Source organism: Conger conger, chromosome 2 (assembly GCF_963514075.1).
Source record: "Conger conger chromosome 2, fConCon1.1, whole genome shotgun sequence".
NCBI lineage: Eukaryota > Metazoa > Chordata > Actinopteri > Anguilliformes > Congridae > Conger > Conger conger.
The window spans coordinates 62,039,173-62,063,960 of record NC_083761.1 but is presented as its reverse complement, the minus strand read 5'-3'; the positions used below and the strand labels follow the sequence as shown (position 1 = coordinate 62,063,960).

General features: G+C 39.4%; 2 protein-coding genes across 3 annotated transcripts; both read left to right on the top strand.

Moving 5' to 3' along the window:
- The first annotated feature begins 3,980 nt into the window (after positions 1-3,980).
- On the top strand, positions 3,981-5,670 carry neurl2 (neuralized E3 ubiquitin protein ligase 2). The gene is made up of 3 exons (XM_061233226.1): positions 3,981-4,134; positions 4,289-5,010; positions 5,357-5,670. Exons 2-3 carry the CDS (start codon positions 4,293-4,295, stop codon positions 5,470-5,472), a joined length of 834 nt encoding a protein of 277 aa, XP_061089210.1. The 5' UTR covers positions 3,981-4,134; positions 4,289-4,292; the 3' UTR covers positions 5,473-5,670.
- A 179-nt stretch (positions 5,671-5,849) lies between these two features.
- On the top strand, positions 5,850-12,070 carry msrb1b (methionine sulfoxide reductase B1b). Of its 2 annotated transcripts, XM_061233227.1 has the most exons (4): positions 7,580-7,769; positions 8,981-9,123; positions 9,360-9,474; positions 10,911-12,070. In XM_061233227.1, the coding sequence occupies exons 1-4, from the start codon at positions 7,715-7,717 to the stop codon at positions 10,928-10,930; spliced, it is 333 nt and encodes a 110-aa protein (XP_061089211.1). In that variant the 5' UTR covers positions 7,580-7,714; the 3' UTR covers positions 10,931-12,070. The 2 variants fall into 2 exon arrangements, with proteins under 2 accessions (XP_061089212.1, XP_061089211.1); XM_061233228.1 differs by lacking the exon at positions 10,911-12,070 and having other exon boundaries at positions 5,850-7,769; positions 8,981-9,097; positions 9,360-9,472.
- Positions 12,071-24,788: the final 12,718 nt, after the last annotated feature.

Sequence of the window (24,788 nt, the reverse complement as noted above, 5' to 3'; positions counted from 1 at the left end):
TTTCCTCAGTACTACTAGGCTACATTTATTTTTCGTCAAAAAATATCTACAGTCATATAACATTGTTCAGTTACGACTTCAAATGGCTATCGTTCGCATCTAGCTCCTATATAGCGTCCTGATGTTTTACAGAAGGGCAGCTGATAAATAACCTACTAAGAGGACCTTAATCTCTTCTGTAGTATACTGTAGAGTGGGTGCAGAAGACTGTACCATTCACATTCTGCTTGACATGTCTTTAGTCCAGTCCTCTTTACAGTGAACAAGCATTGCAACAGTGATGCGTTCATCTTCCCCCACCGTTTCATTTTAGTTGTCTCCATCCTGAAGTGACTTTGCTGATACTGTGGCTCACCAATCTGATTATTATTGTCGTGGCTGCAGTGCACTTTAATCCAGATGAACCCCCCCCCCCTCTAAAAATAAAAAAATTAAAAAACACAATTCTCTGAGATGTAGGCTCTCATTACTCAGAATTTCTATGAAAAGGATCAGGAACCATTGTCGTTTACAAACACTGTTCGGAAAAAAACAAACAAACAAACAAACAATAATTATATAATTACTATATAATTATAATTATATAATTCATACTCAGTAACACTGTGACAAATATTTTTTTTATAGCTATGTTTGCCTGTTTGAAATATAGTGATCAGTGATAGCTGACCCATAGACATGACCATAGAATTAGTTGAGATGGATGAATGTATAAGACTAAAACACACTTTTCAAAATTCAACTGAATCATAAGAAACTCTTCTTCTTCTTTTTTTATCAACAATCCGCAACACTTGGTCAAATGTACATTCCCCACTTCTACTGTACCCCCCTCCCCCAAAATCGATCACACCACAGAAAGAAAATGAGGCTCATGGAGCGTCAGCAGGACTCCATTTTGCATTATTAATCACTTACTCGCATCAGACTGACACACAGGAAGCAAAGGGCAATCAGGAAGCCCCCACTGAAGCTGATTTGACTGACCTCACAGTATTTTTCTGTATTTCCTTCTAATTCCCCAATGCCCTTGCCATTGTCTAAGTATCAAATTAAATTGTGTCATGCTTTGATACTTTTCCCCCACAGGCCAATAAACCCACTTTTATGAAGGACTAAAGAGGTGTGCTGACTCCCTTTAATGGCTGCTGTGAGACCAGCACTACCACCACCTACTGTAAGGAAACAGGGGGTCAAAATAGTTGGACAACATTATATGTGTATATCTGCATTCATTTTGAGCCTATACTACACTACACGAAAGGTTTCACAGAAGCCCAATGCCTCTATTAAGCCGTAAGATATCAAGTGTCTCCTGGTAATATAACGATCATCGCAAAGACACACATATACATCTGTCAGTTCAGACCACTGCATATATCCAGACACAGCTAGGTGGCTGAAAGGATGCTTATCTGTGGGATATTGTTGGAACATCCAAACAGTCCAGGGCCTTTTGGTATTATCCTGGATACAGTGGGTGGGGCATGCAGCTCCTGTATGTGCAGGATGCTGGTGGAAGAACTTTATGGGTAATTGCTTAATAAGTAATCCTTTATGTGAGGTAGAATATAAATACACCTATTACATGGTGCTCAGGGAAAAGAAAAAAGTGCAGGAGCACACTCATGAGACTACAGTCAGTGATACAAAAGCCTTCATCTGAACAACTAGGAGCAATATATAAAACAACAAACACTGGGAAACAATCAGCAATAAAACTGTACACAGGGCCGCTTGAAGCTTGCAAACAACAGTGAGACCCATTGAAACACAGGGAACACGGGACTTAAATGTGCTGGAAAACCATGTGAGCTAAATTAACTAATAAAACACAGGTGCAAACCGTGTCAATCTAATAGTACAATAATGAGACAAAAACCACAAAAGGTGACCAAACAGACAAAAATGAGAAATAATAGCGTCAGGGAACTGGCGGCCTCTGGCGGTCAGAAACAGGAACTGTGAAAACACCATTTCGCGAGGGACTAACATAATTATCAAAAATGCAGGTTTGTTGTGACTGGTGATTAATCAGCTAGATTCAATCGCCACTAAGCATATTTCCATCATTCACATTCAATTACATTATCATTAATGAGAGCTAGATACCTCAGTGATTTTCCAGGACCAGTGCGAGCATGTGCATGGTAAACAAAACACCTGGAAAATCACCAATAAAGCTGGGAGCCTTGAATGTACGAGATCACTAGACCTCCCAACAATAATAGTTGTTTAATTTTTATAATGGCTGGATGGCTCTCTGAATTGAAGGCTAGCTGCCCTGCCTGCCTGTGAGATATTACATTTCATGTTCATTAAGACAAAAAATAATGCTGTGTGGAAGATTCTGGAAACAACACTGAAAGAATCTGGTCAAGTTTCTTAGAATGTTCTGATACATTTACTGTGATGTCCTGATGAGCATAATGAGCGCATTGTACTTAGAAGGTTTGAGTACAACATAAAATGAGAGTGAGAAATATTATTAAATGTAATATTATGCAATATATTATCATTATACTATATATATATATATATATATATATATATATATATATATATATATATTCACCGTAAATGTGCTTTTTAACAGCTTCAGTGGGCTCCAGAATTATTTCCTGTAACCTAAAAAATTATAGTAATTGACATAAGCTATATTTTCCTATTTGTATAAAGTAGTGTGCTTTATTTATTATTTAATGTCGAAGTCCTACATTTTTCTAATTATAAATATATTTCCACAAAATCAAGTTATTGGTAGCCCTGGGGCGGCACGGATGGCGCAGTGGGTAGCACTACCGCCTCACAGCAAGGAGGTCCTGGGTTTGAATCCCCGTCGGCCGGGGCCTCTCTGTGCGGAGTTTGCATGTTCTCCCCGTGTTTGCGTGGGTTTCCTCCGGGTACTCCGGTTTCCTCCCACAGTCCAAAGACATTCAGGTTAGGCTGATTGGAGAGTCTAAATTGCCCGTAGGTATGAGTGTGTGAGTGAATGGTGTGTGTGCCCTGCGATGGACTGGCGACCTGTCCAGGGTGTATTCCTGCCTTTCGCCCAATGTATGCTGGGATAGGCTCCAGCCCCCCTGCGACCCTGATCAGGATAAGTGGGTTCAGATAATGGATGGATGGATGGATGGTAGCCCTGGTTTAATAATTGTGTAAACACCCCAGTCTGGAAATTGAGATGGCCATTGGATGAATATAGATATTATTGGCTATAGACATCAATGACCCATCTCCTTATTTGACAGTATTATGAGGTGCTTCTCTTTGAATGCATTCCTCTTTTGCCACCAGACATGTTGATGATGTGTATGGCCACATTCAATTTTTGACCATAACACTCCCTTTTTTGCATGCTTCCAATGACGTCAGGCAAACTCCAGATGCTTGGTTTTGTTTATTACCATCTTCCTCAGTATCTGTGAGGAAAACATGCACTTATGTCCTCTTCCTGGCAGGTTTGCAAAGATTCTATGTCTTACATTTTATTATTGCCCTTACAGTTCTAAGTGACTGTTTAAGCATTTTTTTTGTACCCATTACCACATCTGTGATGGTCAATCACCACCTATCTCTTCTGAATTGACAGTTCTTGGGCTGTTCCCATGCTGATAGATGACAAAGGGATTTTACATTCTCATTGTTATACATAACATCTCATGTTATGTTAATATAAAATGTTGAAATATGAGAGGAAACGTACTGAAATAAAAGTATGTAAAAGTATATAGTTTTCCTATATGTTTGAACATAACATATATATTATCATCTATGTTCTTTATTATATCCTTTTTCATTTTTATTAAGGGTGCCAGTAATTCAGGAGCCCACTGTATATGGGGCAGTTTGTCCCAGGGGCGTTGCCCACCTTATTTGGAGGCTGTAACTCCTCCCTTCTTAACATGTCATCAGCTGAAAGTGTCCAGTGACATATGCAGCTGTTCTAAAATAGTCACATGCATGGCACTAGAGATTTCTTAAGGCAACAGTCAGACCAGTGTTGACTCCAGGCTAATTGTGTATGCTTTTCTGCCAGAATGAATGTGTTTTTTCCTGAACTACTTGTTAATGGACGGTGACATCAGTGATAAAGATTGTTACTTACTTTTCCTGCTGGTTTCCTGCTCTCAGGTTTGTACAGAAAAGTTATTTTGTTTTAGTTTATGTGAAGTGCTGCTTCGCCACTGTCCTTTTGTTATAAAAGGATATATTTTTCAAATGAATTACTGCATTGCTAAACTGTTTGGCTGTAAGTGCGTTTACACTGTCATGACTGTCTGTACAGGCCAATGGCTGTTGTGGAGGACCGGTTCATGCAATTCCACCCAATTCACGGGGTAAATGTCACACTGGACAACTCAGCAACACAAGCCACAAGGGTTGAAAGCTTTGCTAATGGAGTCTGCTTCAGCAAACACCCCTTGGTCCCCGGAGAGATCTTCCTTGTTGAGATTGAGGACAAGGAACTGGGCTGGTGTGGCCACTTAAGGATCGGGCTGACAGCCCATGATCCAAGAAGACTGGAGGCAGTACCTGAGTACTCCTTGCCTGACCTAGTGGACATGGGTAACAGCTGGGTCTTTGCCATCACCCGATCCCACAACAAGGTTGTCGAGGAGGGGGAAGCCAGAGAAGACGCAGAGGGCAGAGTTTTGGCAGAGGAAAGAGTCTCTAACCCTTGCACATTTTTCACAAAGTCCCACCTTCATATTGAAAATGTACGCATCCCTAGGGACAAACTGGTAGGACGCAGTCGGCCTGGACGCTTCAGCCACATCCTGGACGACCTGTACAAAACGAACGCGCTCCCCCCTACCGCCCGTCGCAGCCGCATCGGAGTGCTGTTTGTGCCCAGAGGACAGGGCATCGCCGACATGCACATCGTCATTAATGGAGAAGACATGGGCGCCAGCGCCAAAGGAATTCCCACCCAGCAGCCACTCTATGCCGTGGTAGACGTGTTCGCTGCCACCAAATGCGTCCGAATTATCCAGGTGGAGTACGGCTGTAAGTTCCACCGCTCTAAATGTGTATGAAAACAGACAAACATAATTTGACATTTTATTAAAATCTCACCTTGAGTTTTTGAGAAATGTCAATTGTTTGCCCCCCTGCTAGGATTTAGCATGCAAAGAATACACAGTATGAGTAAGAAAGAAGATGGTGATAACACACACTAAGCACAAAACAAATCAAATAAATTAATGCAATGGAACTGATTTTCTGTTTAAATTGTTGGTACATCAATTTCACACTATATTTTTTTTATCAAAGCATGCTAATTACCTTTCATAATCAACAGTTTAACATTCTAACATAAACAAGTGTTTCTATTATTTCCTCTTTCTCTTAGTTTCATCTCTACAGACACTGTGCCGGAAGACAATTCAGAAACACATTGTTCACAGAATGGCTCTGGACTGGCTGGAGCTACCAGAAATACTAAAAAATTACTGCAAGTATGAATGACAATGGTATGTGCTGAAACTGAAACTATTTATATTAAATACTGGATAAACACTCCTGCTAAGAAAGCTAATGCTCAATGACAACAAACAGACTGGACTACTTAAGGACAAATCCATACCTCACAGATTTGCCTTATTTATACAGCAAGACAAAAAATCCCTGAGTTTACAAAATAAAAAAAACAGTTCTGCAAATAAAAATGAGGTTTCCCTCCTTCATTTTAAGAATGAAAGTAAATCTTCATGTAAATGCTTTTTCTTGCATATTGTATCACAAACAAGTCATTGTACAGTTCAGTCAATTAGTCTTAATATTTAATACTATGGGCCAGTTTCACGGATTAGGTTTATTCCTGGACTAAATTCAGTTCTGTATGGAGAATATCCATTCAAACTTAATTTAGTATTGGATTAGGCTTAACCTGTGTCTGTGAAACCTGTAAGTATTACATTTAAAACTGAACAGGGTTGTTGCACTAGCTAGTATTTTACAATACCTTTTAGTTGTAACTACATTGCTAAACATTTCAGTTTCAAACCTTGTATCTCCATGTCTTAAGAATTCCAATTTACAGTGCAGTCCATAAGTACTTGGACAGTGACACATTTATTTATTTTTTCTTTGGGTAATGTCGTTGTGGTCAGGGTATGGCAAAAAGGGGCGGCCTGTAACGTAGTGGTTAAGGTAAATGACTGGGACACGCAAGGTCGGTGGTTCTAATCCCGGTGTAGCCACAATAAGATCTGCACAGCCATTGGGCCCTTGAGCAAGGCCCTTAACCCTGCATTGCTCCAGGGGAGGATTGTCCCCTGCTTAGTCTAATCAACTGCACATTGTTCTGGATAAGAGCGTCTGCCAATTGCCAATAATGTAATGTAATGTAATGTAATGCAAATCATGGAAATACAGGAATATGCAGCGTTTGTAGTAAAGACCAGGCCACGGGTCATGAGCCAAGCAAACAGGGTGATGGGGAATCAGGCAGGCAGATGTAGAAGGACAGGTGGAGGTCGAAGCCAGGTAGTGAGAACATGGTGCTGGAGAAGCGTGAAGAAAGGTGCTGGAGGATGGTCCAGAGCAGGTCCAGGGTGAGCAAGGATCCGATTCAGGGTAGGGTAGCAAACAAACATGGACACAGGCAGGCTTAAAATCCACACTTATCTCACCTTTGACACATCAACACCTACATCCTGGAGAGTGTTCTTGGTCTGTTGAACAGTTACAACTGGATTTTTCTTCACCTTTCAAAGGGTCCTTATGTCATCCACTACACTGGCCTCTCCATCGTCTACCAGGCTGTTTGCCATTGCTTAGCTCACCAGTGCGTTCTTGCTTATCAACAATGTACCAAAAAGTAGATTTTGACACACCTATTTTTTTGGGCTATGTCTCTGATTAATCTATTGTAATTTTTTACTAATATTAATATTAGTCCTCTATTGCATAATGGAAATAATGTAATATATACACTGAGCATTTTATTAGGTAGACCTGTACACCAGCTTGTTAATGCAAATATTTAATCAGCCAATAATGTGGCAGCAACTAAATGCATAAAAGCCTGCAGACATGGTCAAGAGGTTCAGCTGTTTTTTAGACCAAATGTTAGAATGGGGAAGAAATGTGATCTAAGTGAGTTTGACCACCATGGTGGTTTGAGTATCTCAGAAGGCTTAAAGCAGCATGCAGTGTGATGCAAAATCCGAAGGACCAAATTGGAATGGAATAGGTCTTCTTTTGCTGGGCTCAGAAAAAAAAATAGATTCGCCCCTGGAGTGTAATTAGTTCAGTGTGAAGAAATGTTACAGTTGAAAAGTAATATAAATACTATCATTTGGCCATGGTAAAATCTTTGACTTTGTGAAATTTGCTTTTTGGCACCAGAGGCATACAAACGTGCAATACCTCGAGTAAGTTTGCGAGATTCTCAGAGAATGGAAATCCCTGCCCCTGGCTAACGTAATCTTACATTTTATTTTATTCGAACAGGCAGCGTAATAAAAGACTAAGAAAAATAAATACATAGTTATCCTTTCAACCACTCTGAGCTCTGAGCTCCCAGCTCCATCGAGCGGCTTAGTTAGATCACGTGATTTTACACGTGACTGGATCTGCTGCATTGTTGATATACGGTAGTTTGTTTGATAGGCTGGCTGTTGGATCAGTAGGCAATGCTGCTCTAGTGGTTTCATAACGAATCAGTACCACTACCTACTTACCTAGAGAGATAGGCATACTCAAAATGTCGTTTTGTTCTTTTCTGGGTGGTGAGGAATTTAAAGACCACTTCAAACCAGGTAAGTAGCTTTCTGAACTATTCATAACTTGGCTAGGAAGCTAACTTGCTATTATGTGATTCATGAATGGCTAAGCAAATTATGTAGGCTAAAATGAACGTGTTCGCGTCAATATTTAAGCGAACATTTAAAGCTAGTCATCCAAGTGCTCGAATTAGACGTCGAATTATGATCATGTGGTTATGTTTATGTAACTCAACTTGCTTAACTACGTTTTTTTCCCCATTTTTATTCCGCGCTGATTTGGACGTAATGTATGTGAACGTTTGTAAATGAACATATTTAAAATAAAAATAGTTGATATTTTAGCTATAAACGCGGAATGTGTATGGATCAAAATATGAATGTAACTTCTTTTACGTAACGTGTGTGTGTGTAATCGAATGAGACTTTGAACCCTTAATTTCACTTGGTACACAAACGTTGCAAAATAACGGTTATGTTAACTGCTAGTGTTTGCAAGCATACTACTATAATTAAATGAGAAATTGCGTTGACTGAACCGAGGCGCGAGACTCCCTGTCAGGGATGTCAAACATTCGCTCTGAAGCACTCCGGCCTCTTTAAGCTTGTGGTTTCCTTTCAGTCCAAAGCTTTTTGGAGCACTTCGGAAACAAGTTTGGCAGGAACGTTGCCATTCCTTGACTAAGACAGTGACAAGTATTCTTAAAATAGTTTTCCTGTTTTTGAACTTGTTATCCGGAAATTAAATCGAATTACAATACATTATGCGTCCTCGGTAAGACAAGTAGCCAATTGTAAAGTATGGGGAAACGTGTCATTCTTGTAATTTGAATTTGCATCCTTAAACTTAGCACCTTCAATATACACTTAACCTTGCCAATTGCACGCGATTGCACGTTATAATGCTTATGCAATTCTGGACATTACATGTTAACAATAATAATATAATGACTATGCAAGATCATATTTTCACTCATAGTTTCATAGCTATGTTTCACTATGAAGCAACCCCGTTTCAAATCACAGGAGAAGGCTCTCTTAGGACATGTAAAGTCATGTATCCCATAACACCGATCAAATGATGTGGGCTTTAATAATGTGCCTGCCTGCCTGCCTGCCACTGAAGATGTCTGGCACAGTATTTCTTTGCTGTCTAGGAAAAGTATACATGAACAAAACGTAATATTTATGACAAAACATTATAAACGTTCAGGTTTTAATATTCCAACTATTTGTGTTCTGTGCAGGTATTTATGTGTGTGCCAGTTGTGGGCATAAGCTGTTTTCCAGCAGATCCAAGTTTGAGCATTCATCTCCTTGGCCGGCCTTCACCGAGACCATACGTGAGGACAGTGTTACCAAACATATGGAGACACTAACCGCCTTCAAGGTGACCGATTTAAAATTTATTTTTATTTTTTTCTTGAATGTGCAACTGTCTTGCTTTCATCTTTAAGAGAACTGTTCTTACATCTGAAGATCAAATTGAGGGTGTTAAAATGATGAAGTAGCACTACTCAAAGTTGACAGATACCACACATTACCTAATGTTACTGCTGGTGTTTTCCGCTGCTGTGGAAGTGAGTTTACCAGGGGCGGTGCTGCTGGTGTGACGGTTCGTTTCAGGTCCTGTGTGGAAAGTGTGGGAATGGACTGGGGCACGAATTCCTCAACGACGGGCCAACGGAGGGAACGTCTCGCTTCTGAATATTCAGCAGCTCGCTGAAGTTTGTCCCTAAAGGTGTGTGTACTATGTGTGTATACATTATATAAACATGCAGGATACTATGCACCATGTTTTACCTTGGAAATGGACCATATATGATTCACTGGCAATCTCTGTCTTTGTACACATTTTGCCGAATCCTCTGCGTTCAGTATATTATGGGCGTGGCACTCTTTTTTATTTTTATTTTTTTTTGTGTGTGTGGGGAGGGCTGGGTGTGGCTATAGAGCCTGTGAGATGGGCTCATATGCACGTCCAATCAGAAAATGTTTTGCTACAGTTCATGGGATGAATGGTTTACCCCACAACGTTGTGCAACGTTTTGCAATTCAGGATTTGCCCCCGTTTGGCGGGTGTGTTGGGGGGTAGCCTGAATCAATAATGAAGTAGACCTGTGCTTAAAAGCCCGAATGGCCTCAGACACCATACCTACGTCAGTCAGTCCGCCCACGGCTTGCAACATGGTGTTCAACGTGCCGCCATTTCCATTTGAATCAACTTTTTGCTACGTTTTGTTGGGGCTAAATGGTTTTAGCAGCGTGTTAGCTAGCTACTTGCAATGACAGAGATGAAACGCAAGTACAGTTCAGCAAAGCCAACAGGACTCAAAAACTAGGGTCAGCCTTGGCATTGCTTTCCTCTATGAAGAAAAATAAAAAAACAGATATATAAATAAAAACTGATAGAAAATATGAGTGAGATGAGTGGGCAGGGTTGAGGACAGTGGAGGAGATTATTTGATTGTAAACCCATGACGACAGCAAGGCTAAAACCCCTGCACAGTTTGCCTTTAAAAATCTCTTACAATTTATTGAGTCATGTTCTTACAAGCAGTTGCTTTGGTTGGGAAGCTGAAAGGAGAACCAAATTCATGATCGCAATCCAAGAGGCGACATGGCGACATTGCTCAGGGAGTAAGAACAGTCGTCTGGCAGTCGGAGGGTTGCCGGTTCGATTCCCCGCCCGGGCTGTGTCGAAGTGTCCCTGTGCAAGACACCTAACCCCCAAAATGCTCCTGATGAGCTGGTCGGTGCCTTGCATGGCAGCCAATCGCCGTTGTGTGAGTGTGTGTGTGAATGAGAAGCATCAATTGTACAGCACTTTGGATAAAGGCGCTATATAAATGCCAACCATTTACCATTTACCATTGAAAAGGTACAATATATGAAAATATGTAGCTAACTAGCTATGAAAAACACGCAGTCCCAGTTCACTTCCTGTATCAAACAAAATCCTATTTTGGCGATACCACACATAATCAAACCATGCTGATGAGCATTATGATTGTTCACAGACGTGGAAATAAAATGGCGGTAGCACACAGCCCTACTATAGTTTTTTTGACATTGTTGTTTGTACTTCATCTATAGGGTTCTCTCATCACTGTCATTAATTCAATTGTAATGGTAAATTGCATGTTCACTGGATCAATTCTTCCCTTTCTGTTTCAGACAAAGTTGACGCACAGTAAAAGCAGCTGGAATAATGAAGACAACAAGTGATTGAGTAGCACTGTTTTTGTGGGTCCTGTGGTCAGTTTATGAAGCATGCTGGGTAAAACCCCAAATGGGGCATCCAGTATTCAGATGTCTAAATGATCACCCATACAAATGCAGAGACGCTCTGATTTTAATTTCCAAGAGCGCACACACTAGTATATGAACTGTAGAAAGACTTTGTTTGTAAGCTTTGCACTTAATGTTTACTAAATCAGTTAATCGATGGCAGTGTACCACTGATTGGAGACAATGATTTAACAATATTTTCAATCATTCCTGGATGTAGAAAAGATTAAGACCTTTGTCCCCATTGCAGTGTGTCTGCCTATCAATTTGTTGGTCTGGTTCATTACAGTTTCTCTGCAGAAAGGGAAGGTATACTAAAATTGGCCCGATATATTTTTAGCATTCTCTGATGGTAGCATTTTGCCACAACAGGAGAATCCCCATTAGATACAGTTTTGGGATTTTATTGTTCAAATAACTAGACTGTTTCCCAGCAATCGCCTGACGCTGAAATCTTCTGTAATAGCCAGGTGGGCTTATAACCCAAGGCTATGGGCTCCTCAGATCAACTCCAGAATAGCAAATTAGTGTCTGTCTAGTTTTGCAATTCAAGATTTGTCTTGTTCCAAAATCAGAAAGTGTAACAGAAAATATACCCCTGAAGGGTTTGGCAGTACTGCCTGTTCTTCTCTTTGTTGATTCTTTGGATAACCAATTAAAGAAATGTATGCTTGATCTCATCTATGCACATGTAACAAGCATAGCTTACCTAACTGAAGCCCCTTCTTCTATTACTACCTCTGGCATTGCATCCTGACGGCTGTGGTCTCTTCAAATAAAAGGCATTGTTTCCACATGTGTAGGTGAACTAAGGGACACTACAAAGGTCATTGACTACAGAAAATTCAGCAAAAAAAACTAGTTCTCAAAATATTTATACTTTTAAACAGCTTTTAATGGAGATGGCTCAGCCAAAATGAAGCAATACTTCTATGTTTGTATGTTTCAGGTACTTAATATAAGTTTTTAACTTAAAAACTTTTTCAGTTTTTTAAAAGTTTTTAAGTAACGGTGTTCAATCAATAAATGTAATTTTCAACAAAGTATCCTCATCTCTGTGATTGGTTTCTTATTTTGTTTGTTTGTGGTATAGGGCTACACATCTGTCTGTCACAGGGGTAGAAATATGAGCGTGTTTTCAGCCCTCCACAGACACACGGACACCCACAAGAAATAGATGTTCTGCGTAATCAACACTGCCCTGCCACAAAGATAGAATTCTTTTTTCAATCCTGAGAAAATGTACTGCTGGCAGAATTTGTGTTTTTTGTTTACAACATGCCTGAATACTTACCTATGGTGATGCTTTTGAAGAACATTTTAGCCCACAGCCACATCTGCCGAATGATCATGTGTTCATGTGGAATCATTTTCAATTCTAAACTTAACTAGAATTTTGAAGTTGGTCATTCTCATTTTGTTTTAAAGTCATTCATCTGGACTGTACTTAGTTTTTTTACTTGTTTGTTATTTTACTAAATTTCACCAGCTTTAATTACTTCTTACTTCTTATAAGGTGGTGAACTATGCAGGATTTCTTGCTCCTGTGTTTGTATACAAAACAACTACACCCCATTCTCAACCCTGCCTCTCAGATTCAGACGACTGTGTGCCATGATAGCAATGAGCTGAGAAACCACAGTGTAATATGATTCATAAAGCATAACCTGCTGACATTACTCCTGTCTGTATTTAGTTGGCTAACTTTAGCTAAAAGTTAGTTGGTGGTGACACTATCCACTGCTGCTAGTGTCACCCCCCCCCCTTTTTTCTTCTATTGAATCATGGATAATGAGCTTAGTGTATTGGACACATGCTTTTTATATGCAACACAGAAATAAAAAGGCCCATTCCCAGAAGACGCTCGCAGTTTTTATAATGACAAATGCAAGTAGGCAAGCAAGGTATTGGGCAGAAGTGAACACACTTGGTTAAATTCGCACATCATTTCTAATTTCCATGTGGCATTGGTTCTCAGAAATGTGTATAATTATGCAATTATAATTATGCAATAATTGCAGAAATAGAGGACTAGAATTAGTTGGGTATTGGACAATTCCTACTGTGCCCCTGGTTTCTGTCTGCCCCTCCCTTCTGTGGGTTAATAAAAGTTGCCCCAGCTGGAAGTCATTTCCTTGGCTTGGCACTGACTGGGTGAGAGGGGGCAGTGCTCTGCTCTCTGGGGCTCATTACTGCCCCAGCAGGGCTCTGGCACCGGTGCCCTCTCATGCCAGCCTCTGTCCCAGGTGCCAGCATCCCAGGCTGAAATGAAGCCATGTCGGTAGCCGGTGCTGACAAGGCTGCTGTTCTCGTAGGCCTGGCTGCCATGGTGTGTGAAACCCTTTTCCAGGCTTTGACTGCAGTTGGTCTTGGCTTGCTGCTCTGCATTGAACTGATTCAGACCCAGTTAGTCTTTGGCTCAGCCCTTAGATTAACGCATTAAATAAGGAAAGCTTGCATGAAACAGTTGTTTTCCCAGAGTATATGCTGGATATAACCAGACAGACACGGCACAGTATGCTCATGTATTGTTAATGATTGTTTAATGAAGTGCACACCATTTTTTAAACTTCTCTGTTAATGAGTGAAGATTTCACTTTAATTGTTCACTCACATGTGAGTCGTAGGACTGGTGCTAAACATCTTGAAGTTGATGGTTAAAAGTGACTTCAGGAATCATTCAATACTATTGGCACACTCATTCACTTATAGGATGGAACTTTCTGTCACTTAACTGAAAACACAAATGAAAAGTGGTATCAGAATGAAAGTTTCTCTATGTGGCTACATGGTGGAAATGTGCATATTTATATAGCATTTAAAAAGGCTTTAAATCCTATAGAGCCAAAACAACAACAAAAAAGTCACTGTCCAAATACTTACAGACTGCGCTGTACATACTAGCAAACACATTTTGTAGCATTTATTCATCATTATTGACATAACTATCTGTTTTCATTTTATGCTGGTACTTTTTCCCCTTCTCATTCTCTCAAGCCCAAGGGCCCATGTAGTAATTTTAATAGAGGAAAGCATGGCTTTAGAGCATAGGTTGCATGATCGTAGGAAATTGTTTCAACCTCAATTAAGTTTTTGTTTTTTAAAGACTAGTCGGCTAATGTCCACACATAGAACCTCTGAGACAGAACATCATTGCTGAAGAGAACCAGGAGTCTTAGTGCTGGGCTAAAACATGCATTCATTCATTTTTTCAAGGTACAATTTTCAATCACTTTCACGAATATACCGTTTGAAAGCGTTAACACACGGTTGTGTGTGTAACCTATTTTAAGATGCCATTGCTTTAGCAACAACAGTATACTTTAGGAAGCAGAATACTGTATTTCACACCTCACAAGACCCATAACATCATTTAGTTTCCATGTGCCATTTTGGAGTCTCCAAATGTCCAAATTTGAAATGGATTTGTCCAGTGTTGTGTCCAGTCCAAGTGAGTCAGGCACAGCCACACAAATCTGTATCCTCTCAAAAACAGAAAATCTTCCACTTCTACTGTGTTTGAGCTTCTGTAACTTTGATTTAGTGATTTAGTGACTCTTAGAAAATGAACCCCAAAGGGTTACCTTATAGAAGAGGCCAGGATTATGCCTCTGGTCAAAAGGGTTCAAGAATAGTAACCATTTTGTTTTGGTTATTTAATTTCCAAGCTTGTGTTAAGAAAAGGGGTGATACTTCAGAGGTTAAACTGCTTCTTTTGTTACGTTATATCTGTAAATGATTTCTGTCCCAGCACAGGCGTCTCCCTAGAAGTTTCAGTCTGATAAGGCTGAACATGCACAGTGGGGAGGGAGTGAATCATTTGAGATAATTGAACAGAAATCTGAAATCAAGTGTGGGTCCCCTGCTGCTGTTCATATCTGAAGATATCCACTGGAATCCCGTTTTCTTTATTTACACTGGATTAGCTAAATGACTGAATCACAGACTTGTTAGGTAACACTGTACTGGTCTGAACAGAACACAGGACATCAAATACTAGTGCAATCATTTACCTCAGTAAGCCTTGCTGTGAGGTTTCAATGTAGTCTTCTGGGGCCTGCAGTGGCATGATGTTACCAGCTGATGGTGCTGTACATCACAAAAATGTTACTCTGCTTTAATCCCACTATGGAAAGTAATGACCTCACCTTACTTGGATAATTACAGCCTCTGCTGTTGAGGATATAATTTAGTTTATGTGTCTGTCTATGTTAGTATCTTACTCTGTAACTATGCTCTAGAGTTCATTGTATTTCTGGCAGTCAAGTGTATCAAACTGTCCCTTAAATCCAGTGTTTCTCAGTTAAGTTATGTATTCTCTTGAATACTAGGACTAGAGGGGAAAGATTGCTGACCACCCCCACACAAAGTCTCTGAGAAACAGGACACAGGCTGATGAACATGTATCTCTCTCATAAATGCATAGAATGATTCCAAAGTATTATTATTATTATTATTATTATTTTATTTATTTATTTATTTTTTTTGCAAGAAAACTTCACTGGAAACACTTTAAGAGCCTGATAAAAGGGCTTTCAGAGAGACAGGTTTGTTGCCTGTTAGAAGGAGGAGTCATTGTGGATACCAGGACATTGTTATGGTTGATCGTGTACTGTAGGTGGCCTGTAGCGTTTAATGTAATATAACGTACTGCATACTTCAGCAAGGACTTGGCTGTGCATGAACTGGCAACCATACACTCCACTGTTGACAGCAAATGTGCAAATCTGCTTCTGTTTTTCACATCAAAAAGAATGGCACAGAGAGATTACAAACATCAGGCCCTCAACAGATGTTTCCTAAATGCCACCTTCAAACAGAGCTGAAGTGGAGTCCTAAACAAGAAAGGAATTTAGAAAGCATTCCCAAGTGTTTATACGTACTCTTCAGTACAGGTGTGGATCTAAAATTCACAGGGTTTGGGAGAACAGGTGGAGTTCAAAGATCAGGTGTGAATGGTTCTGACATTTCAGTGGCTTAGCTTGCTATATGGACACAATCCAATATTGGGGGGTTGGGCACAGAAGACTGGGAAGGATAACATACTAGGAGCAAAATAAATTCCAAAAGTAAAGCTGCCTTCAATAAGCTATTTCTTGTTTTTGTGTTTTGTAAAATTTGACTTGAATGCTTCTGCCTATTGTTACATTAAAAGGTGAGTAATACCATGGTCAGATCAACACCAAAATCCACCTTCTGTAAAAATAAAGGGCTTGATACCGTATGCAATGTTGTTTAGGAATAATATAAGCTGGTGATGCATTTAAATTGGATTCATTCATTGAAACGAACAGGCTGTTCTTCTCCAATGGAATCATTGAGTCTACTAAGGATGAAGAGGGCTGGGGAACGTGCACCAGTTTGGAACAGAGGCTGAGATTGGCTGGTACTGTGTACAGTATAAGAACTGAGAATAGGTTCAGTGAGGTGATATGGAGTTGTCTTTCCTCCTGAGTTAATATTGAACTGTATTAAACTTAATTAGTTATGCAATAATTCAATGTGGGCACATTCTGGTTTACACTTTAAGTGCACCTTCCAATTGCCAGAGCCATACATTCGCATTTGAGGTGAGCATAGTATATAGTTCAGGTACCCTTTCCATGCGAAACACACCTGTCTGGAGGAACTGTGTTTTTTGTCTGCCTCTAGTATCGCAGCAGGACCTAATTGGTTTATCAGGTTTAGGTCCAGGTTTAATGCAATGAAAACATTTACAGGCATGTGTGAAAGACTCTAATCAGTCTTAGTTACACAACATTAAAAACAGGAATTCAATGGTTAATGGTGCATGGAGACTGCAGCTGCTTTGTGTGGTGGAAGCCAGTGGGAGCGATACAGGCCAAAACACAGGGGCATTTACTGTGTTTGTTTGATTAAGCTGTGTGGGAGTGTGGAATGGGCACAAGCCACCGCAAAGAGTCTGTTTCACACTCTCCCTTCGCCTGTTGCCTACACTGAATATCCCATTGGGCTTAGACTGGCAGGTGGATACCAAACAATAAGGACTCTTTATGAGTGTATGTAGAGACTACTTGAATACTTGACGCCAAAACAGATGGGCCATATATCACCTAGGGTGGGTTCCTCAATTTGTCATTCCTCCTCAGGTGGCTCATTGAAATGGTCAAAAAGCCTTGAGAGAAATGGCCTGTGATGAGTTTATGCTCTCCCTCTAGCCTACTTTCAAAGCCTATGATGGCCTACTTTGTATACTTTAAATCATTGATGATTAATTTGATGACTCTGCTGAGACATTTAAATCCTCAGTTCTACCTATAATGTAAAAATCACAGTTTGACATCTACCTTTACATTTCAGTGTCATTACAAGCTTGGAATTTAGCGATGGCTTTATGGCCTCGACAACAAAAGGCGAATGAGGAACTGAGGGAGAGCAGTGAAAACAGTTGTTTTCCTCAGCTGACCTCTCAGGCTAATTTGGCTGATAAGCAGAACAGTGCCTAAATTAGATTAAGGCAGCGCTTGCATCACTGCTTTACTGCAGCCCCCTTGAGACCACACCTGTCAATGGAGCCGATTCACACAACATCTGGAGTGAATTAGACACCATTTCCCCTTTGCTGGCAGTTAATCACAGCATCCGTCTTCATCGTCGGGCATGCTGTGCCCTCCCCATCCCCGCGTGTCACATGTTACTCCCATCAGCCCCATCCACTCAGCGCCGTGCCACAGCGATACATCATCTCCCAGGGCCCGGCGATCCATCAGCGCACTTGAGCTGCCACTCACAGGGATGGGCCTGGCCAACCACAGTCCTGAAGGAGACAAGCCTCTCGTCTTAAATGCTAATGACATGCAAAGCACAACTTTTAGACTTTAATTGTACACTTGTGTACCTGTGCACTCCTGTTCTTGTGAGCTTAACTTACAAGTGCACCAAGTCAACTAAAAATCTGTTAATTTGAGACACACTTATAACATTGTCCTATAACGTCGTGACTCTTCTGACCGTAGTGTGACACGCATCCGACTAGTGGCAGTGAAGTGACAGTTGGCTAGCTAGCTATGTTATAGCACAAACATATATTTTTTGTACAAATTTGTGGTGAACATATGTTGGTATATTTTCATTAATACATTAAAAAGTGGGAAATGCTTAGCAGCATGTATATTAAGGTTAAGGTGAGAGATGATGTGATATTTGTCGCTAATGTTTGTCATCTCCAGTCAGTGACATTAGCTAGCATATGTAGTTCTATGCCCTTATTAGCTGCAGCATTGTATTTTTATCTAGATAGCTTACATTCCTTTGTCGTTGATCGCATAATGTCAATTTCCAGTGAATTCTGTCCATTTTTGTATTTAAGTTTGGGACACATTTGATTACATGACCATTAACTTCCATGCTTGATTTACATTCTAACTAATCCGAAAATCTGCAATTTGAGACACAGCCAAAGGGTCGGACTGTTACCAATTTAGCACAAACTGTTTTTTGCATTATCTTGTTTAATAAAAAACGAATTTCCCCTCCTTTTCTTGTCCCTAAACGGCACTCTCCAATTATGCTTCTCAAGTCCCTAGGCTTTCTTGAACTTAAACTCAAGAAACCAGTGGTCTTATATCCAGTAAATGGCTAAATGATCTCATCTGTGTTTAGTAAATCAATGCAGTCACTCAACTTGTACTACTTTGACATTTTGTCATTGTATGTTCTGTCATGCATTGTCATGAGATAAACATTGTGAATTTGCGTTTTAGTTATGGCATGATAATTATTCACATGGACAAACACATACAAAATTCCTTTTGAAACAGGAATTCAATCCATATGTTTTTACCGAGAACGCATGTGTGTTTTTATGAGTGCAGCCAAACATCTGTCACACTCTGTATGGTCAATATGGAATTGTATACAATAGTCTTAAAGATGGATGGAATGTTATTTCCGCCTTGGATCAGAAGAACGTGCCTCATGATATTTTCTTTGCACAATGCCAGTGAGGTGCTTTTGTTACTCTGCTAGAAGACTTCATGTGGGGACTGTTCTGTTCCAGGGTGAAGATGCCATGGATAGGCACAATATTGACAATGCCTGCATTATTCACAGTACCATGCAGGATCACAGCATGCTTCTGTACACAGTGCATTTGCATTGTTACTGTGTTTAGCTCCATGTTATAAACATATCACAAGGTCCTAACGGTCCTGTAATTTACCTATTTGCTCTTCTAACAACAGTTTCTGATGTACAACTGATAAAAATGTAAAGATCTTCTGTTCTCTTGGTATTGTAGTGGAAATATAAACTCAAAACAGATATCAAAACACATTTTACTATTGAATCTGTTTCTTTAAGAAATGTGTGACCTGTCTTTCTGATATACTACATACAGTACAGGTCAGTGATATGCAGGCATTTAGATGAATGGCAATAATTTCTGAAGACAGATTTTTGAAGATATTGGAGAGGAATGTTTGTAAACATCAGACCTGACCTCAGTCTCATGTTCTTATCTTCCCTGGCAGAGATAGTTGTTGAACACAGGCAGTTGGAGGCTTCAAAGCAAACATATACAGAGAACTGAGACTAACTATTCAATCAGAATCTTTTCACTAGTCCCCTGCTGCAGACCTTAAAATATGATAACCTCAAAGATCCAAATAGGAAAGAAGAAGGTTTTTTTTTTATTAATCTGTCTTTTGATTCATTTAACCTTGTTGGGTGGCACAGGTCCAGTCAGATGGACAATTTGACAATGAGTTTGAGAAGGAAGCACAGTCAATCCAGTGATTGTGGATGTTATAATCGCCAATGGTGATATGGCAGTGAGAAACATTCATCTTTCATTACAGTTTCATATGCAGCAATTTTGTATATTTTTTCAAGGATTATTTATGCTTTTGTTCCTGATTTTACAAAACAAGTAAATAGCAAAAACAAGTACAAGCAAATACATGGACAGTTGGAATGATCAAGCTGTTGAAAGCTTCATGAAGCAAAATTATAATATAGTACATTCATATGCCACATATTGCATATATTTATGAATATGTGGAAAAATTGAATTGCAAATTGTGAGATTTTACTCATTAACTATTTATTTTAACCAACTGACAGGAATATTGGATTCATGAATCGTACATGGCAACCAGGGTTAAATTTATATCAAATTGTGATTCTTCTTGAAACAAGACCTGTACAGTCACATGTGAAGTCCTTACGTTCAAGTTGATGAACTTTAACCCTTGACGTTGTCGATGGAAAAAACCCCTGCCACTGATCTGCATCTTGTCTTCAGCGAAGCCCCTGGGCTCCATGTGTTCTGTATGAAATCCAGATCTGTGAGGGAAGCAGGATGATTGGTTGCAGAAGCGGGGGGCCCAGCAGAAGATGTCCCTCTGAAAAACACCCAGTCCTGTGGCAGCACATGCGGCCCACAGCTGGATATGATGGGTGGTCTTATTAGAGCAAATTGCCCCTCAGATAGCCTATCAGAAGGGGCCTGATTGCTTACTTCTGTGGAAAAAAGGCAGTGTTGATTGTTGTCGATGCCATTTAAACATTTTCTCCTTCTCCTTTGGTTGTAGTCGTTCTTTGAAATTACACATTGGCTCAGGTAGTTTTGACATAAGAAATAAAGTATGCCATTTGGAAGTATTTTCAACCACTGTTCAAAAGCTAATAATCATGCAAAAAAACAAATAAGCTATTTTGTATAAAGTATCCACACAAAACTATTAATATTACAGTGATTTAACATACCTGCAGATGCTGCTTATTAGTTCTGGAAACATATTCATCCATCAGAGTTGTGTATGACACAAAACAGGCATGATATGGGGGAAGTGCAGTCCTTTGTGATGCACAGGTAGGGGTATGGGGACATGGGCCTCTGATTCTTCACACTTATTGTGGTTTAAGGTGTGTGAAGCACACAGCATTCTGTCCACAGCTGCCAGTGCACCAGAGAGGGGATTTTCTGATGAGGCACATCTCATCTTTGGGATATTTTGGGGAAGAAGAGTGCTCTTTTTTACTTCAGACATTTTATGTATCTGTAAAGTTTTGAAGTTTTGCTTGTTTCAACAAATGTCAAGGACAGTACATTTTCAACATTGAACCACATTGCATCCTCAACTAATTTTTCTCATGAAGAAAGGGGGTGAACAGTTGTAGTCATTAACCCTACCTTTTTTGAACAGTGGATGAATTGTGTGCAAAAGTTCAACCCTTGTACATGGTGCCAGCTCAAATTATATTTGTCATGTCAGCCAATATATTGTATCCATTCTGTTTTTGTTGTGCCAAGTGTGAATCTGTCATTACTGTGTCATAAAATACACACTCATAGATTTGACCAGTAGTCAGTCTACAGTTACCAATTGCCCTGTTCGGTTACTGACTGTATGTGTGGGATGCAGGTGAAATAGGTGTCCTTCAGCAGAAACAGGAAACTGGCACTCAGCGGTATTATTTGTGTCACCCCCTCCCTCCACCCCTACCCTTAGGCTGTTGTATTGTACAGTATGTGCCATTAACGCTTCTTGCTGAAGGCCCTCTTGTACCGTTAGAATAACATCCTTACATAGAAACAACAAAGAGAGCCTAGACAAGCACCAGTGGCCACAGGGACTGGTCTATGAGTCACAGGTCACATGCATTCAGCCCTTCAGAAGATGACACTCTGAAAGACTCGTGTGCCATTTCCCCTGACAATGTGAGGGGATCCAGTGATGTGAGAGCCTGTATTGATGCATGAAAATGGCCCACCAACTGACATGCTGGCAAACCCAGATACCACGAGTGGTTCGACTAGATTCTTCCCCTAACCACAAGCTTCTCGTTTAAGAGCCCCTCCTGAGTCTAATTCCTCAGGGCTTTGGTAAGTGGGTATTCAGCAAGGTCAGAAACTCTGCATGTTATTCTGCATGGGTGACAATAGGGATTTTGTCCTACAAGACTGGCACTTTCAGCACAATTCAAAGGCTGCATCTTCACAATCAAACCATCCCCATTTACAGCAGGTCCTTATGGCCCAGTCTGAAGCAGTGTGGGACTGATATACTGCATATTCTGGTCCAGTCAGACAGGTTAAGTCACAGGCTAATGGAAAGATACCTGAAGGGCTCACAACTTCAGTATACTTCAGTCTGGCTTTACTTGATGGTTCAGTTTAAGTACATTCAATGATGAATTCCTGAGGTGATATATCTGGAATATTTGCAACAGTCAAAATTACAAAAACTATTATTGAAAGTCCAGCAATTAGCAGTGGTCATGTTGTCTATCTTAACTGAACAGACTGGAAAGATGAGAAAGAAAATGTTTTGAATGACGGAGAGATGTAAAGTATGCGCTAATAACATGAGTGACTCACATTTTCCACATTTTCCTTTTGTATAAACTAAATTTTCTGAGTTCAGAGTAAATAACTAACTCTTCAGAAATTGTCTGAACATAGTCAACTGGCAAGACCTTGGGTTGATGTCCTGTCTTGTGACTATTTTGTAACTTAGAGGCCAATGACAGTGGTGGCTTGAATTCAAGGCTAAATCACCAGCTAACTGGCAACATCAATCCAGTGTAATAAAACTCAATAATGAAATAGAACCTAATCCTTATCTTTGTTGTAGCCTTAGCACTTGAAACTGTGCTTCCCTCTAGGGTCTTTCAGCAGACTTGTCCCTGGTTATGGGTATGCACTTTGCAGTTTGTCGTACGTCGCTCTGGATAAGAGCATCTGCCAAATGCCAATAATGCAATGTAATGCAATAACAGTACACTGTACTGTCTATGGTAAAAGTCTGTAAAATAGAGAAGGTATACATTCTAAACAGCTAAAATAGAAATAATTGTATTATTTATGATACATAAACGTAATACATAATATACAAAATGCTTAATGCATTGTTACTGTCATTTATACCATAAAATTACAATACATTTTTACAATAAAATACTGGCAACGAAAGTTGCCAGAACTTCACCATATATATAATGGTATCAATATAGTCACAAGTTGTATTTCTATTATATGTATTTCTATTGTATTATCTATTATATATTTACATTTCAGCAGTTTACAATTTCATGCATTCGTTTTTTAAAGACCATTACCATAACATTTGTGAATATTTTTGTACAATGTAAAGCTACAGTTAAAATAAAATAAAAATCAGTTTCAGAGTAGTATACCAGAAACTTTAATGCAGGTGTTGCTCTATGAGCACTGCTTGAAGAGCAGGAGTCTACATTTATTGACTATATGAGCATGCCTGCAAACAAAATTATCCATTAAGAATAGTAATTAATGTAGCATCATGAGGTATATGCTGTGAAATATGTTTGTGAAGATGCTTTAACTTCACAGTGATAGGTATCTTAGACTTGATATCTTTTTTGAAGCCTTTAATGCATTATCAGTGATAAATGAAGCTAACTTTTGTCAATCCAATGCATATTATATATACTACAGCTACATATAGAATGCTAAAAACTAAACAAGAATATGTCAATTTAAACTTGCCGTACCAGTTAAAGTGACCGAATTGTTAGCCCCAGCCCTTTTTTGCATAGACCTGTTTTGAGTATGAATGAGGTTAAAAGGCAGTAAGCTTCTAAATTTGCTCTATGTATGTTGCTAGAAGCTGTCAAAACACACTGTTGTGTCATTCGATCTCAATGTGCTGTTGGGCATTTCCTTTGGTATTCAAATACACTTTAGTGTTCTCAAATCTCTCTGAGCCTTGACACTTTTACCTGTATAGTCAATGCACAGGCAACTGATACATCTGTTCGGCTGCAAGGCTGCAGCTGCAACATGTGTGTAAAAAGATACCCTCTGTCACAGCCAAATGTTGGGTTTGATTTGGATCATGTTGTGAAGACTTCAAGTACGGAGACATCGGAACAGCTGGGAATTTTACCTTCTGTCACAGTGGTGGGAAAAGATAAAACACTTTTTTACTAAAAAATGTTGTATCTGAACTACTGACCCAGAATGACAATAATTATCATTTAAGATGATTAACCCTCACAGTGTAGCGGTGCATAAATTCTCAAAATATGATCCTTTCTTTTGCTAAAACTGGATTAATCACATGTATTTTTCTGAAAATTATCCACAAAATGTGAACGTATAACAAGGGCTTTGAGCAAACATGCAGTGCTTGTTTTTCCTGGCACAACTGCAATATTTACTTGCAATATTTACAACAAAAGCCAGATTAATTTCTCAACCAACAATTTATTTAAAAACAGTCTTTACAGTGTAATATATTGTACGGCACTGTGCAAAAGTCTTAGGCACCCTAGATTTTTTAAGTATAAATTTGCGCTTAGATATTTTGATATACATTTTTTGTGCCAGTACCTAAAAACAAATTTCAGATTTCCAAAAAAATTAATGTTGCAATGAAAGTCTTGCATTTACATTTACATTTTAATCATTTAACAGATGCTTTTATTCCAAAGTGATTTACCAGTGCATAAGTTCCTCATTAAACAAAGTAACATAATATTACAGATAAAAACTTGACCGTGGCTGACTGAGATTTCCTGGATAGCCAGAAGCAAGCGAGACAGCCAACATTTGCAGAAGAACAGTGGTAAGTTCTCCAATATGCTTGCTCCAACTGACTTACTGATTTTCTTATAAAATTCTTATAAAATTCTATAATAATATATGATAAAATTATATTATATATTATATTATATATATAATTATAATATTCTTATAAAATCCTTATAAAACTGCAGGAAAGTGTACCTAAGATTGATGCTTTTTTAAAAGCGATG